The 15,003-nt window shown below is 37.3% G+C and overlaps 1 protein-coding gene and 1 pseudogene across 1 annotated transcript; one reads left to right on the top strand and one right to left on the bottom strand.

Moving 5' to 3' along the window:
• Nucleotides 1-570: 570 nt before the first annotated feature.
• LOC102272854 (olfactory receptor 8C8) lies at nucleotides 571-1,497 on the bottom strand. Its single transcript, XM_005895426.3, has one exon. It carries the CDS (start codon nucleotides 1,492-1,494, stop codon nucleotides 571-573), a length of 924 nt encoding a protein of 307 aa, XP_005895488.3. The 5' UTR covers nucleotides 1,495-1,497.
• A 12,572-nt stretch (nucleotides 1,498-14,069) lies between these two features.
• On the top strand, nucleotides 14,070-15,003 carry LOC102266650 (putative olfactory receptor 8G3; annotated as a pseudogene).

A 15,003-nucleotide genomic window follows, 5' to 3' on the forward strand; every position in this document is an offset into this window, starting at 1 on the left:
TCAAGGATAAAAGAAAGAACTATGGCTGGTTCAACAAACTATTCAATTTCTTTACCTGTGTTGCATATAAAATATAAAACAGGAGATATTACTAAAAGAATTCTGAAATTTTGGGGAAATTTTTACAACTTTACCATGTCCACATTTTTGTCATTACATTTCTGTTTGAATGCAATGGTAAGTAAAGATACTATTGAAATAGCAGAGGGATCAGTGTAAGGAAAGCAAGAAAGAAAAGAAATGGTTAGACTGAACAGACACCCGTAGCTTACCTTGGATGAGAATGACACATAAGGAAAATAAGAGTTTTATCATTAGATGGGAAAGGTTATTGGTCCCTTGTCTGCAAGTGGTATTGGATCACTTAGGGCTGAGGATGGTTCTTCAGGCAAAGAATAGGTTCACAGAGTTACATTATGTGGCAAGAGAAGAAAAGACATCAGACCCATTAGAGATAAAGTTCTGTCAAGAATACATTAGAAAGACAAATTATATGAAAAAAGAATGGGAGAAACAGGATAAAGTGGAGCAGAGAAAAGAAAAAAGGCAAAGAAATATAAATGACTTGGTTCAGTTTGTAATTCTCTTCAGGATTTTCTTCACAGCAATTTTGACATCCTTGTTCCTGAGGCTATAAATGAAAGGGTTCAGCATGGGTACCACATTGGTGGAAAACACTGTGAAAAACTTTCCCTGATCCACAAACCTAGAAGATGGTAGCTTGACATGAGTGAGCAGCCCAAATCCATAGAATAGACTAACTGTTGTAATGTGGGAAAAACAGGTGCTCAAGGCACCTTTAGATGATGGTATATGAAGGATATTGAAAAGAATCAAAACATAAGAAATAAAGATAATGAGACTAGATAATATGACAACTGTTCCCACAACAGCAGAAACCACAATCTCATTGGCATACGTGCTGCTGCAGGAGAGCTGGAGCAGTGGGAAGATGTCACACAGGTAATGGTTAATGATATTGGAATCACAAAATATCAGCCTCATCATAGATCCTGTGTGGACTATGGCTCCAGCAAAACCCATCGCATATGAACCAGACATCAGCTGAGAACACACCTGAGGGGACATGGCCACTGTATACAGCAAGGGCTTACAGATGGCCACATAGCGATCATAGGCCATGGCTGTCAACACATAGCACTCAGAGTTGACAAAAAAGCAGAAGAAAAACAGCTGAGACATACATCCTGTAAAGGAGATAACATTCCTGTCGGAAATAAAGCTAATTAGCATTTTGGGAGTAAAGACAGATGAGTAACAGAGATCAATGAAGGACAGATTGAAGAGATAAAAGTACATGGGTGTGTGCAGGTGTGAATTTAGACAAATTAGAATCATCAAGAATAAATTGCCCACCACAGTGACCAGGTAGTTCAGCAGAAACAGAGAAAACAGGGGTAGCTGGAGTTTAGGTTGGTCTGTCAATCCCATAAGGATAAACTCACTCACGGAGGAGATATTTTCCATAGTCATTTACTCCACAGTCATGGTCTAGAGGAACAGGAGCAGAAAGTAAGATTAACAAGGGAACTTAATGGATCTTCCCTCTTTGTCTCCAGAGTGAGAGCTGGATCTCTTGGTTTATAACCCCAGGGTTGTCTAAACACTCAGCAAAGCATTCAAAATACAAGACTTCTGATGATTATTACTGCAGATTTCTCATTTTCTTCTTTCTGCCCTTACTCCTTTTGTTTGTCTCTGTGCTGAACAAATGCAGATAGACTCTCAGTGTCTCTACACAACGTTCCTGCCTCTCTCCAGGCTCTGTTCAAGATAAGGGCTGAAAACAGCAATAAACAGGCAGTGTTCCTCAAAACCATTCATTTATATAGTTTGAGGTTTGAGGGGAATTGAAACAAAGGCAATTCAACATTCACCTGCTTTTTCCTCGATGGCTCACTGCCACTGAACCTTAAGGCTCCTTCTGCCCTACAGTCCATGAGGTTCAAAGTTTCTGACGATGAACAAGGCAGTATCCATCGCTGTGGTCCTCAGTCTTTGACATGCTACAGAACAGCCCATAAATTTGAGAATTTTCCCAGAAGGTCTTATTCATTTGCAAAGAGGAAAGCAACCTTATAGGATCTCCAAAACAATCAGGTGATGCAAATAAGAATCTATCCCATTCCTTGTACTCTGGGAAAGTTGAGTAGAAAAATAGAAAATTATTCTCTCCCTCAAGATTTCAAGTTAAATGAGCCCACTGAGGGTGGAAATTAATGAGTCTGTGTTTCCACCCTGTGTCATTGATCTTTTGGGACACAATGTTCTACTCAATTTACAGTTTCACAATAAGAATTCTTAGTTCCCAAAGAAGATGAGTGTGTGAGCTAATATTCACTTCTTCATCATCTCCTGGAACTTATGCCCAGTTCTCAAAAGGAACATCTGGGTCATGATTACTTGCCATGGTTAGCACTTTCCTAGCATCTCTGGGATTGCATTAGTATGTCATAGCTTTAGCATTTTCTTGCTTATGGATTTCATCTCTGTAAAGAGGTGCAGCAAAATGGTTATGAGATTATTAGTGTGCCCCTAAAGTTTAATTCTTGAAGTTAAACTTCTTAATTGTGAGACTATAGACAATGATATAATCTGTCTGATCCTTGCATATATAGAGAGAGACAGATATATGTATATCTATAAAATGAGATTTGCAAGTGAGCTATCTCATAGGACCATTTTGAGGGTTAAATGAGTTATGTCACACAAAGTATTAGGAACATAGCTAACATGTAATAATAGATTGAGAAATGTTGGTACTTCTCCCCAACTGTATTCATAATATCAGGATTTCTTAACTTGGCGCAAATGAAATCTGGCACTACTGACATTTCGGTCTAGATAATTTTGGCGAGATGATCCTGTGTATTACAGGATGCAAAGCATCCCTTTCTGCAACCCATTAGTGTCTCCCCATCACCAATTGTGAAAATGAAGATGTTCTCCAGATACTGTCATATGTTCCCTCAATAGCAAAAACCTGTGTTTAAGACTTGTTGACTGATGTTTACTTATACCTGGTCTTCTAACATAATGGCCTTTGAGACAATTCTCTCTTATTTATACTTGTGTCCCTCCAGCTCAATGTGCCCTAAATTGAATTCAGCATTTTCTTACAGTTTCCACTGCTGGTCTTCTGGATTATACTTTTCAAAGCTATCTTCACCAATCTCCAAACAATGAACCCATGAATGAAGCATAAGCAATTCTCACTCATCATTTTCATCTAGTCTTCAAGAACCCAGAGAATCCATCTCCTTGAAATTTTTGGCCTTTCTTCTCACTTACATAGCTTCTGCAGTGTCTCTTCATCTCAAATTTCAATTACTCTAAGAGTTTTCTAATGTGGATCCCTATGGAATTTGACAGTAGGTACCACTGTCACCTGCTCATCATAACTGTACAAATGCTCACTGAAACAAACACACACACACACAAATACACACAAATATCCCTCTTTCTCTTCCTGTTCTCCATCCCTAATTCATACCTATATGATTTTCAACATAAATCAGGTAAGATCAATATTCTTGAGGTACGTTATTAATACCATTTAAGCACTAATCATAGTGAATCCATCTTGCTAATGATTGCTTTAATTTCCATATTCTTCCTTGTTTTTCTTTTGATCCCAAAGACTTTCCCAGATTTTCTTCTGACTTCTTCTCCAGCCTTGGTAAATTCTCCTCTGTATGTTCAACAGTCTCTAAGAGGAGGAAGAAGGTTAATGATGTTAACATTACTTAAATTTCTGCTTTCATGCCTGTTTTTCAGTTTGGTAAAGCCTCCCTCACATGTGCAGGTAATCGCCTAATTTGGAGAGTGAGCGTTTTTAAGGAATAAATCTCTAGATTTTACTGGGTGATAATGGCAGCAGTTAACTTACTACATGGAGAAGTAGGAATATCTGAATATCCAGTTACTTCTTTTTTTGTTTGTTTATTTTTAATTGAAAGATAATTGCTTTACAGAATTTTGTTGTTTCCTGTCAAACTCAACATGGATCAGCCAAAGGTATACATATATCCCCTCCCTTTGGAATCTCCCTCCCCATCCCAACCGTCTAGATTGATACAGAGACCCTGTTTGAGTTTCCTGAGTCATTCATCAAATCCCTGTTGGCTATCTATTTCACATATGGTAATATAAGCTTCCATGTTACTCTTTCCATACATCTCACCCTCTCCTCCCTTCTGCCCATGTCCATAAGTCTATTCTCTATGTCTGTTTCTCCATTGCTTTCCTGTAAATACATTCTTCTGTACCATTTTTCTAGATTATGTATACATGTGTTAGAATATTACATTTATCTTTCTCTTTCTGACTTACTTCAGTCTGTATAACAGGCTCTAAGTTCATTCAACTCATTGCTAAGTCACTTCAGTCGTGTCCAACTCTTTGCGACCCCATAGACGGCAGCCCAACAGGCTCCCCCATCCCTAGGATTCTCCAGGCAAGAACACTGGACTGGGTTGCCATTTCCTTCTCCAAGGCATGAAAGTGAAAAGTGAAAGTGAAGTCACTCAGTCCTGTCTGACTCTTAGCGACCCCATGGACTGCAGCCTACCAGGCTCCTCCGCCCATGGGATTTTCCAGGCAAGAGTACTGGAGTGGGGTGCCATTGGCTTCTCATTCAACTCATTAGAACTGATTCAAATGCATTCCATTTAATGGCTGAGTAATATTCCAATCTGTATATATACCACAACTTCTTTATCCATTCATCTGTTGATGGACATCTAAATTGCTTCCACGTTCTAGCTATCGTAAATAGTGCTGCAATGAACAGTGGGATACTTGTGTCTTTTTCAAGTTTGGTTTCCTCAGGGTATATGCCTAGGAGTGGGATGGCTGGGTCATATGGTGGTTTTATTCCTAGTTTTTTTAAGGAATCTCCATACCATCTTCCATAGTGGCTATATCAAATTACATTCCCACCAACAGTGTAAGAGCATTCCCTTTTCTCCACACCCTATCCAGCATTTATTGTTTGCAGACTTTTTGATGATGGCCATTCTGACTGGTCTGTGGTGATATTTCATTGTACTTTTGATTTGTATTTTGCAAGTAATGAGTGATGTTGAGCATCTTTTCATGTGTTTGGTAGCCATCTGTATGCCTTTGGAGAAATGTCTGTTTAGGTCTTTTCCCCACTTTTTTATTATTATTATTTTTTTCTATCTTGTTCCATTAGTCTATATTCTGTTTTTGTGCCAGTACCATACTGTCTTGATGACTGTAGCTTTTTAATATAATCTGAAGTCAGGAAGGTTGATTCCTCCAGCTTTGTTCTTTCTCAAGACTGCTTTTGCTATCCAGGGTCTTTTGTGTTCCCATATGAATTGTGAAATTTTTTGTTCTAGTTCTGTGAAAAAATGTGTTTGGTAATTTGATAGGTATCACATTGCATCTGTAGATTGCATTTGGTAGTAGTTATTTTCACAATATTGATTCTTCCTACCAAGGAATGTGGAATATCTCTTCATCTGTTTATGATGTCTTGGACTTCTTTCATCAGTATCTTATAATTTAGAATGTATAGTTCTTTTATTAAATTAGGCAAGTTTATTTCTAGATATTTAATTATTTTTGTTGAAATGGTCAATGGGATTGATTCCTTAATTTGTCTTTCTGATTTTTCATTGTTTATATATATATATAGAAATGCAGGTGATTTCTGTGTATTGATTTTGTATCCTGCAACTTTGCTAAATTCATTGATTAGCTCTAGTAATTTCCTGATATTACCTTTAGGGTTTACAATGTTCAGTATCATGATATCTGCAATCCATGAGAGCTTTGCTTCTTTCTTATCTGGATTCCTTTTGTTAATCTTTATTCTCTGATTGCTGCAGCTGTGACTTCCAGAACTGTGAAGAATAATAGTGGGGAAAGTGAACACCTTTATCGTGTTCCTGATCTCAGGTGCAATGCTTTCAGTTTTTCACCAGAGAATACTGTTTGCTGAAAGGCTTATTTCAGTAATTTCAGCTTATTTACTATTTTGAGATAGGTTCCTTCTCTGACCATTTTGTGAAGAGTTTTAATCATAAATGGGTGCTGAATTTTGTCGAAGGCTTTTTCTGTATCTATTGAGATTATCATATGGTTTTTATCTTTCAATTTGTTAATATGGGGTACCACTTTGATTGATTTGAGTATATTGAAGAATTTTTGTATCCCAACTTAATCATGGTGTATGAACTTTTTGATGTGTTGCTGAATTCTGTTTGCAAAAAATTTGTTGAGGATTTTGCATCTATGTTTATCAGTGATATTGGCCTGTAGCTTTCTTTTTTTATTGGATGGAGATTATCTGGTTTTGGTATCAGGGTGATGGTGACCTCGTAAAATGAGTTTGGAAGTGTTCCTTCCTCTGAAATTTTTTGAAAGAGTTTTAGAAGGATAGGTAGTAGCTCTTCTCTAAATGTTTGGTAGAATCCTCCCATGAAGCCATCTGATCCTGGACTTTTGTTTTTTGGGAGATTTTTTATCACAACTTCAATTTCAGTGCTTGTAATTGGATTGCTCATAATTTCTATTTATTCCTAGTTCAGTCTTGGAAGATCTAACTTTTCTAAAAATTTGTCTATTTCTTCCAGGTTATCTATTTCATTCCCATATAGTTGTTTATAATAGTCTCTTATAATCATTTTTATTTCTGCGTTGTCTGTTGTAACCTCTCCTTTTTCATTTCCAATTCTCTTGAATTGATTGTTCTCTCCTTTATTTTCTTGATGAGTCTGGCTAAATATTTGTCAATTTTGTTTATCTTCTCAAAGAACCAAATTATAGTTTTATTAAGCTTTACTATTGTTTCTTTCATTTCTTTTCATTTATTTCTGCTCTGATCTTTATGATTACTTTCCTTCTACTAATTTTTTTGTTGTTGTTGTTGTTCTTTTTCCAGTTGTTTTAGCTGTAAAATTAGATTGTCTATTCAATGTTTTTCTTGTTTCTTGAGGTAGGATTGTATTGACAAAAACTCCCCTCTTAGAACTGTTCTACTGCATAGGTTTTGAGTTGTAGTGTTTTTATTGCCATTTGTTTCTAGAAATTTTTTTTTATTTCTCTTTTGATTACTTTAGTAACCTATTGGTTATTTAGAAACATATTGTTTAATGTCCATGTGTTTGTGTTTTTTAATTTTAATTTTTTTAAATTTTCTGTTTTGATGACCTGTCCATTGGTATGAATGAGCTGCTAAAGTTACCTACCATTTTTGTGTTACTGTCAGTTACTCCTTTTATCTCTGTTAGTGTTTGTCTTATGTTGAGGTGTTTCTATGTTGGATGCATAGATACTTATAATTGTTATGTCTTTCTCTTGGGTTGGTCACTTTATCATTATGTAATATCCTTTCTTATCTCGTGTAATCTTTATTTTAAAGTATATTTTGTCTGATATGAGGATTGCTACTCCAACTTTCTTTTGCTTCCCATTTGCATGGAATATATTTTTCCATCCTCTCGCTTTCAGTCTATATGTGTCTTTTGGTCTGTGGTGGGTTTCTTATAGACAGCGTATGTGTTGGTCTTGTTTTTGTATCCATTTAACCAGTTTGTGTGTTTTGGTTGGAACATTTAATCCATTTACATTTAAAGTAATTGTTGATATATATATATATATATATATATATATATATATATATATATTCTATTGTCATTGTCTTAATTATTTGGGGTTGATTTTGTAGATTTTTTTCTTCTCTTGTATTTCTTGACTATTTAAGTTCCTTTAACATGTGTTGTAAAGCTGGTTTGGTAGTACTGAATTCTCCTAACTTGTGTTTGTCTGAAAAGCTTTTGATTTCTCCACCAGTTTTGAATGAGATCCTTGCTAGGTAAAGTAATCTTGGTTGTAGCTTTTTCCCTTTCAGTACTTTAAATATATCCTGACATTCCCTTCTGGCCTGAAGAGTTTCTGTGGAAATATCAGCTGTTAAACATATGGGGTTTCCTTTGTATATTACTTGTTGCTTTTCCCTTGCAGCTTTTACTATTTTTTCTTTGTGTTTAGTCTTTGGTAGTTGTATTAGTATGTATCTTGGTGTGTTTTTCCTGGGTTTATCCTGTATGGGACTCTTTGTGTCTCTTGAACTGATTGACTATTTCCTTTTCCATCCTGGGAAAATTTTCAACTATAATCTCTTCAAAAGTGTTCTCATACCCTTTATTTTTCTCTTCTTCTTCTTGGACCCCTATAATTCCAATATTGCAGTGTTTGATATTTTCCCAGAGGTCTCTGAGATTATCCTAAGTTCTTTTCATTCTTTTTACTTTATTCTGCTCTTTGGAAATTATTGTCACCATTTTGTCTTCCAGCTCACTGATTCCTTCTTCTGCTTCACATATTCTGCTATTGATTCCTTCAAGAGTATTTTTAACCAGTATTTATGTTGCCTGTCTCTGTACATTTATTCTTTTATTCTTCTACATCTTTGTTAATTGATTCTTGTATTTTCTCCATTCTGTTTTCAAGGTTTTTGATCATCTTTAGTACTATTCTGAATTCTTTTTCAGGTAATTTGCCTATTTACTCTTCATTTATTTGAACTTCTATGTCTACTTTGTTCCTCCATTTGTGTAGTATTTCTCTGTCTTTTCATTTACTTTTTTTTTTTTTAACTTATTACATTTTAGGTCTCCTTTTCCTAGGCTTCAAGTTTGAGTTCGTTCTTCCTTTTGGTTTCTACCCTCCTAAATAACCACCTTATAGTGGTTTATGTAAGCTTTATATAGGGTGAGATTTGTGCTGAGTTTTCTTTTTGTTGTTTGTTTTTCCTCTGATGGGCAAGGATGAATGAGGTGATAATCTTGTCCGTTGATTGTTGGGTTTGTATTTTTGTTTTGTTTTTTGTTTAAATGAGGAGTCCTCCACAGGATGCTACTGGTAGTTTAGTGATGCTGGGTCTTGTATTCTAGAGGTTTCCTTAGTGTGAGTTCTCACTATTTGATACTTCCTAGCATTAGTTCTTTGGTAATCTAGGGTTTTGGAGTCAGTGCTCCCACTCCAAAGGCTCAGGGCTTTATCTCCAGTCAGGAATGAAGATTCCCCAAGTGCTTTGTTATGGCATTGCTGCTGCTAAGTCACTTTAGTCGTGTCTGACTCTGTGTGACCCCATAGACGGCAGCCCACCAGTCTCCTCCATCCCTGGGATGGAGTATTATGTGAGATTAAAGCAAATACCCAAGCGTGAGAAACCGAAGATCAATCCCAGGCAAATGGCAGTTACAAAATCAGGCAAATAATGATTAAATTAATAGAATATACACCCATAAGCAAAATCAAAATGGTCCAACTAAAGTACAGTAGATTGACATGGTGAACAAAGGAAATAAAAAATTATAGCTACCAGTTAAAAGCAAATCTAACTAAAGCACAAACTGGGAAACAAAACTAAAACAAGGTGCCAAGGTGGGACTACAGCAATGAAAGAGAAACTAACAAATACGCTGAGAGGAAAGGAAAGAAAGAAAAGAAAGAATAGATATGCAAAGTTAAATAGAAGTAGATAAGAAAGATTTATATACATTAAAGATTAACTGCAAGAGGAAAAGAGCAGTAGGAAAAGCAAAGGAATAAATGTAGAAAAATAATAATAAGTTTAAAAAAATGAAAAATTAAGTTAAAAAATAAAGAAAGGGAAAAAAAAAAAAACTCACAGAATTGCAAAAGTCCAACGTAGAGGCAGAGAATTGTAATAACAATAAAATATGTGGCTGATAAAAAAAAAAGCTCAAAAACTTGACTAGATTTCGTAGTGCCAATAAAATTGACAATTACAGGGTGGGGGGGAGAAAAAAATTCAAAATAATCTAAAGAACAAGTAAAAAAAACATAAGGATAATAAATGTTTTCCTTGAGTCTCTTCTGTCAGAATCCTTTCTCTTGCTGGGAGTCACAGTCCACCTCAACTTCCTAGGTTGTTCTTCAATGCTGTGCTGGTCTCTAGGTCTGCTGTGGGAGCAACTCAGAGTCTAATTTGGTCCTACTCCTGTGTGTTGTTGCCCCCAGTGTCCACAGCTATCAAAACTAATGTGTTTTCTTTTGTGGAAGCCCTCAATGTCCTTTTATATAGTCCATAGACACAGAGTCTGCCTTGTTGAACGTGTGGATTTAATCTGCACCTTGTACAGCTGGTGGGAAGGTTTTGGGTCTTCTTCCTTAGCCACACTGCCCCTGGGTTTCAATTGTGGCTTTATTTCCACCTCTGCACGTGGGCTGTCCACTGGGCATTGCTCCCGAGGCTGCCCTGGAGAACTTGGGTCTGCCCCAGTGAGGTTCAGGTGTGGAGGTGGTGCAGCTTCTTGGGCTTCAGGGGTTCTGGCGGTATCAGGTACTCAGGGGAGTTGGTGGCTAGGGCAGCAGGAAATATAGTTGTCTAGAAGGGCATGGAAACCAGTATTGGCCAATATGCTCCAGTATTCTTGCCTGGAGAACCTCCCCCACCCCCACAACAGAGAAGCCTGGCAGACCACAGTCCTCAGGGTCGCAGAGAGTTGGACATGACTGATGCGACCTCCATGCATAGATGAAAGACTTTTTTTGCCTGTGGCAACTCTGCTCCAGTGAGGTTTGGGCATGAAGGTGGTACAGCTGCTTGGCTTGCAGGGACCGTGGTGGTGCCAAGTGTGCAGGGACATGGACAGTCTCTGATTCAGGAGTTATGGCCCTATGAGAGTCTTTTTTAAAGCCTCTGGTAGCTTGCGGTCAGAAGGCCTCTTTGGCCAGTCTTTCTCTGTAGCTCTGCCCATTCAGGCACTTAGAGGGCTCCATTGCCTGGGTCTTTCTCTGTTGTTCAGCCTGTCAGGCACTTAAAGAAGCACCCTGAGTGGGGTCCTACTCTTGTAGTTCAGTGCCTCAGGGGTATAATGAGCCAGCCTCTCTATTTTTCACCTGTGGATGCTGGCCTGTGGGGATAGAGAGGCTATGGTGATGGCTTCACCCTCTACACATGACTCAGCAGTATGGCCTTGCTTCCATGGCTGCTTGGCTTTCCTCCACAGGCATTTCCCAGCACAATATCCTCCATCATATCCCCTCGATCCATTTCTCCACAGTCAACAGCAGCCTTTGCCCTGGGATATCTCCCCAGTCCCTAAACTCCAGCTCCCAGCTTCTTCACCTTCTAGGGGACCTGTGTCCCCATCTGGGGTATGTATGGCTACAACAAGGACTGTCTCCATTTAGACTGCCACAGATCAGCTATTTTACTCTCAGCCTTAAATGTTTCTCCTCTGACTCAGACAGTTGCCCCAATGTGGAATCAGACCCCTGCTTCAGTTCCCCTACCTGCAGAGGGCAGATCCAGTCCTACTAACACTCTTGTTTTTCTTCCTAGTTCCTTCGTCCTACCAAGTTTTGCATGATTCTACATGTTATTTACCACTGGTCAGGTACACCTGTCTGCTCTCAGCTGGTGTTCTGCATACACTGTGTCTGAAGTCATATTCCTGATGTAGCTGTGGAGAGAGATGTACTCCACATCCACCTACTCCTTTGCCATCTTTCTCTCCCTATTACCAAGAACCAGGAACTGTGCTAAGAAACAAGTAGGCAGCATTTAATTTAATTTTCAAACAAAGCAGATATTTAAGTTTTGTTTTTGAGAAAGCTGGAGAATAGAAGGGATTATCCCCAGGTCACACAGCAAGTAAGAAAGTGAAAGTGAAGTCGCTCAGTCGTGTCGACTCTGCGACCCCATGGTGTACACTACCAGGCTCCTCCGTCCATGGGATTCTCCAGGCAAGAATACTGGAGTGGGTTGTCATTTTGTAAAGTAAAATAATCTTCCCACCCCATAAATAAATAAGGTCTCCCCGCATTGGAAAAGAATCTTTTTGTCCTCAAAAACATTAAGCCCATATTTTAAGAGGTTGAATTAAAATTTCAATTTGACTACCAGTCTAACTTAGTATCATAAAGCCACTAAAATTGCCTGAAATCACATTCTTAGTGGGAACTGGAATAAATGTCAAAGGGGTTGAATACAACCGGGTGGTTGTATTTTTCCCATTATATTTGCTAAGCAATTGACCATTCAAATTAGAAATTTTGACTATAAGATCATTGTGTCTGGGATTGGAAAATTAAACCTTTGCTGTGATATAAATATTCCTCCCTACTGTTTCAAGCAGTTAGTTTTACTTTAATCTCTTGACATACAAAGATATAGGCTAAAATAAGTCCATATGTTTAACAGTGCAATAACTGTCATGTGGAATAAAGTTGTACTCTTAAAAAATATCTTCAGTTATTTCTGATTCTAAAAATGACCATATTTATAGATCATTTTTTCTGAAATTGTCTAGTATTTCCTATCACATAAACATTGTACCTCAAATTGAAGACACTAATCCAACTATTGCTTGAGCATTAATCTACTTCCACTTTCTGTGATCTACTAATCTTCATAATTTAAACTAAAAACACACTTGTCTTTTAAAAAAATACACTAAACAGATAATGTAATCCTGACTAATATTAATTAAAATTTCTACTTGTATTTTGTATGCTGTCACTAATTCCTATCCCCTTCTTTGAATTCTATGGAGAACATATGGAAAATGAGATTATTTTAAAAAGCATCATCACACTAGATGTATAGGCAGTCTTTTGGACTCTGTGCAGACCCCCATGATTTGGGAGAATGGCATTAAAACATGTTTGTCATATAAGAAATGAATCGCCAGTCAGGTTCACTGCAGGATACAGGAAGCTTGGGGCTGGTGAACTGGAATGACAGAGGGATGGTATGGAGAGGGATTTAGGAGGGGGTTCAGGATGGGGAACATTCAGCTCTAGATGCATTTGATGTATTTAACCAATACAATTTGTAAAGTAAAATAATAATAATAAATAAATAAACACATCATAAATGACCTTTAGTTTGTCTTCAAAAAAAATTATTATATTTTAGAAATATTAAAACATTTGACTTCTGCCTTCACAGTGAAGCTCAAATTGCCTATACCATTCTTAATGCACTGCTCCCAGGGTCACAGGGGTGGAATATATGATTTAAATATATGCCATCCCATTATGTTCCCTTAGAGTATTCAAATTAGAAATAGGAGCAGGGTTTTCCTAGGACTTGGAAAATCTGTTGAGATATAAATATGATGCCTGCTAAGCAGTTGTGTTTCTAAACTACTGGATCATGATCCAGGCTGGAAGAAGGTGAGCCCTAAAGCAGCAAATCTCAGGTGGAATAAAGCAGATAGTTGCCCAGTCCTTCTGAAATTCATCCTTCCTGAGCATCCTTGGTAAATCACTGCCCTGATGCAGGAGACCTAGGTTCAATCCCTGGATTGGAAAGATCTCCTGGAGAAGGGACAGGCCACCCACTCCAGTATTCTGGCCTGAAGAGCTCCATGAACTGTGTTGTCTATGGGTCACAATGAGTTGGACATGACTGAGTGACTTTTACTTTCACTCTTCTGAAATTCTGAGTGGATTTTCTACCTAAGATTGTTCAGACTAATAAACTACTTTGATTTACAGTCTTTGTTTAATATAGGATGTCAAATTTATTCTGAAGAAAATTCTGGAAAGATTTGAATGTATTATATTAATTTAGTCACATAGGATGATGTCAAAGAAAAAGTCCTTGGAAATAAGAGTAGATTTGCTATGAATGACTTTATATTTGTTCAAATTTATTTAAATTTATTTATTTTTTAAATTTTATTTTATTTTTAACTTTATAATATTGTATTGGTTTTGCCTTCTTTGAAAATGAATCTACAATGATTATATATGTGAATGATTTAAAAATAGAATTTTAATCTTCTTTTAAAATGTTATTTGATATCTTAATTATAATTTTTTTTGATTCTATAATTTCTATTTTATTTTTAAACTTTAATAATTGTATTAGTTTTTGCAAGATATCCCAAATTATGAACTTCTTCTGATGAGAGATAAATTAATGATCTCCCCAGAATTACTCTTCCTCACACATAAACATGTACATACACACACAGAGGAAAACAAAAGTACATGCATCTACTCTTTTTATGCTTAGAACCTTGGACAGGATAATGGACCCTAGAAGTCACTCTTCAGTGACTGAGTTCATCCTCTCTGAGGTCACAGAATAGCCAAACTCCAGCTGTCACTTTTCCTCCTCTTCCTAGGAATCTATGTGGTCATGGTGGTGGAGAACCTGGATGTGATTACATTGATAGGGCTCAGTTCTCACCTGCACACCCCCATGTACTATTTCCTCAGCAATTTGTCCTTTATTAACTTCTGTCAGCCCACTGTCATTACCCCCAAAATGCTGGTGAACTTTAGACAAAGCAGAACATCATTTCTTACTCTGAATGCATTATTCAGCTCTACTTCTTCTGCACTTATGCTATTTCAGAGTGTCACATGTTGGCTGCAATAGCATATGACCGCTATGTTGCCATCTGCAATCCCTTGCTTTAAAATGTTATCATGTCTTACCACATCTGCCTCTGTCTCACAGTGGGAGTTTATATTTTGGCCATCATTGGATCCACAATCCATAAAGGATTTGTGTTGAGACTCCTTTTCTGTGAGAACAATGTGGTTAACCATTATTTCTGTGATCTCTTTCCACTCTTGGAGCTATCCTGTTCTAGCATCTATGTCAATGAATTATTGGTTCTAGTCTTGAGTGCATTTAACATCCTGACTCCTGACTTAACCATCCTTACATGCTACCTCTTCATCCTCTCCAGCATCCTCCAAATCAACTCCCCTGAGGGCAGGTCCAAAGCCCTCAGCACCTGCAGCTCTCACATCTTAGCTGCTGCTGTTTTCTTTGGATCTGCAGCATTCATATACCTGAAGCCATCATCTGTGAGCTCCATGGATCAAGGAAAAATGTCCTCTGTGTTTTATACCTGCATTGTTCCCATGCTAAATCCTCTGATTTACAGTCTGTGGGATAAGGATGTCAAATTTGTCCTGAAAAAAATTCTGGAAAGAGGAAAATATATATAA

This window comes from Bos mutus, chromosome 29, assembly GCF_027580195.1.
Source record: "Bos mutus isolate GX-2022 chromosome 29, NWIPB_WYAK_1.1, whole genome shotgun sequence".
Taxonomy (NCBI): domain Eukaryota; kingdom Metazoa; phylum Chordata; class Mammalia; order Artiodactyla; family Bovidae; genus Bos; species Bos mutus.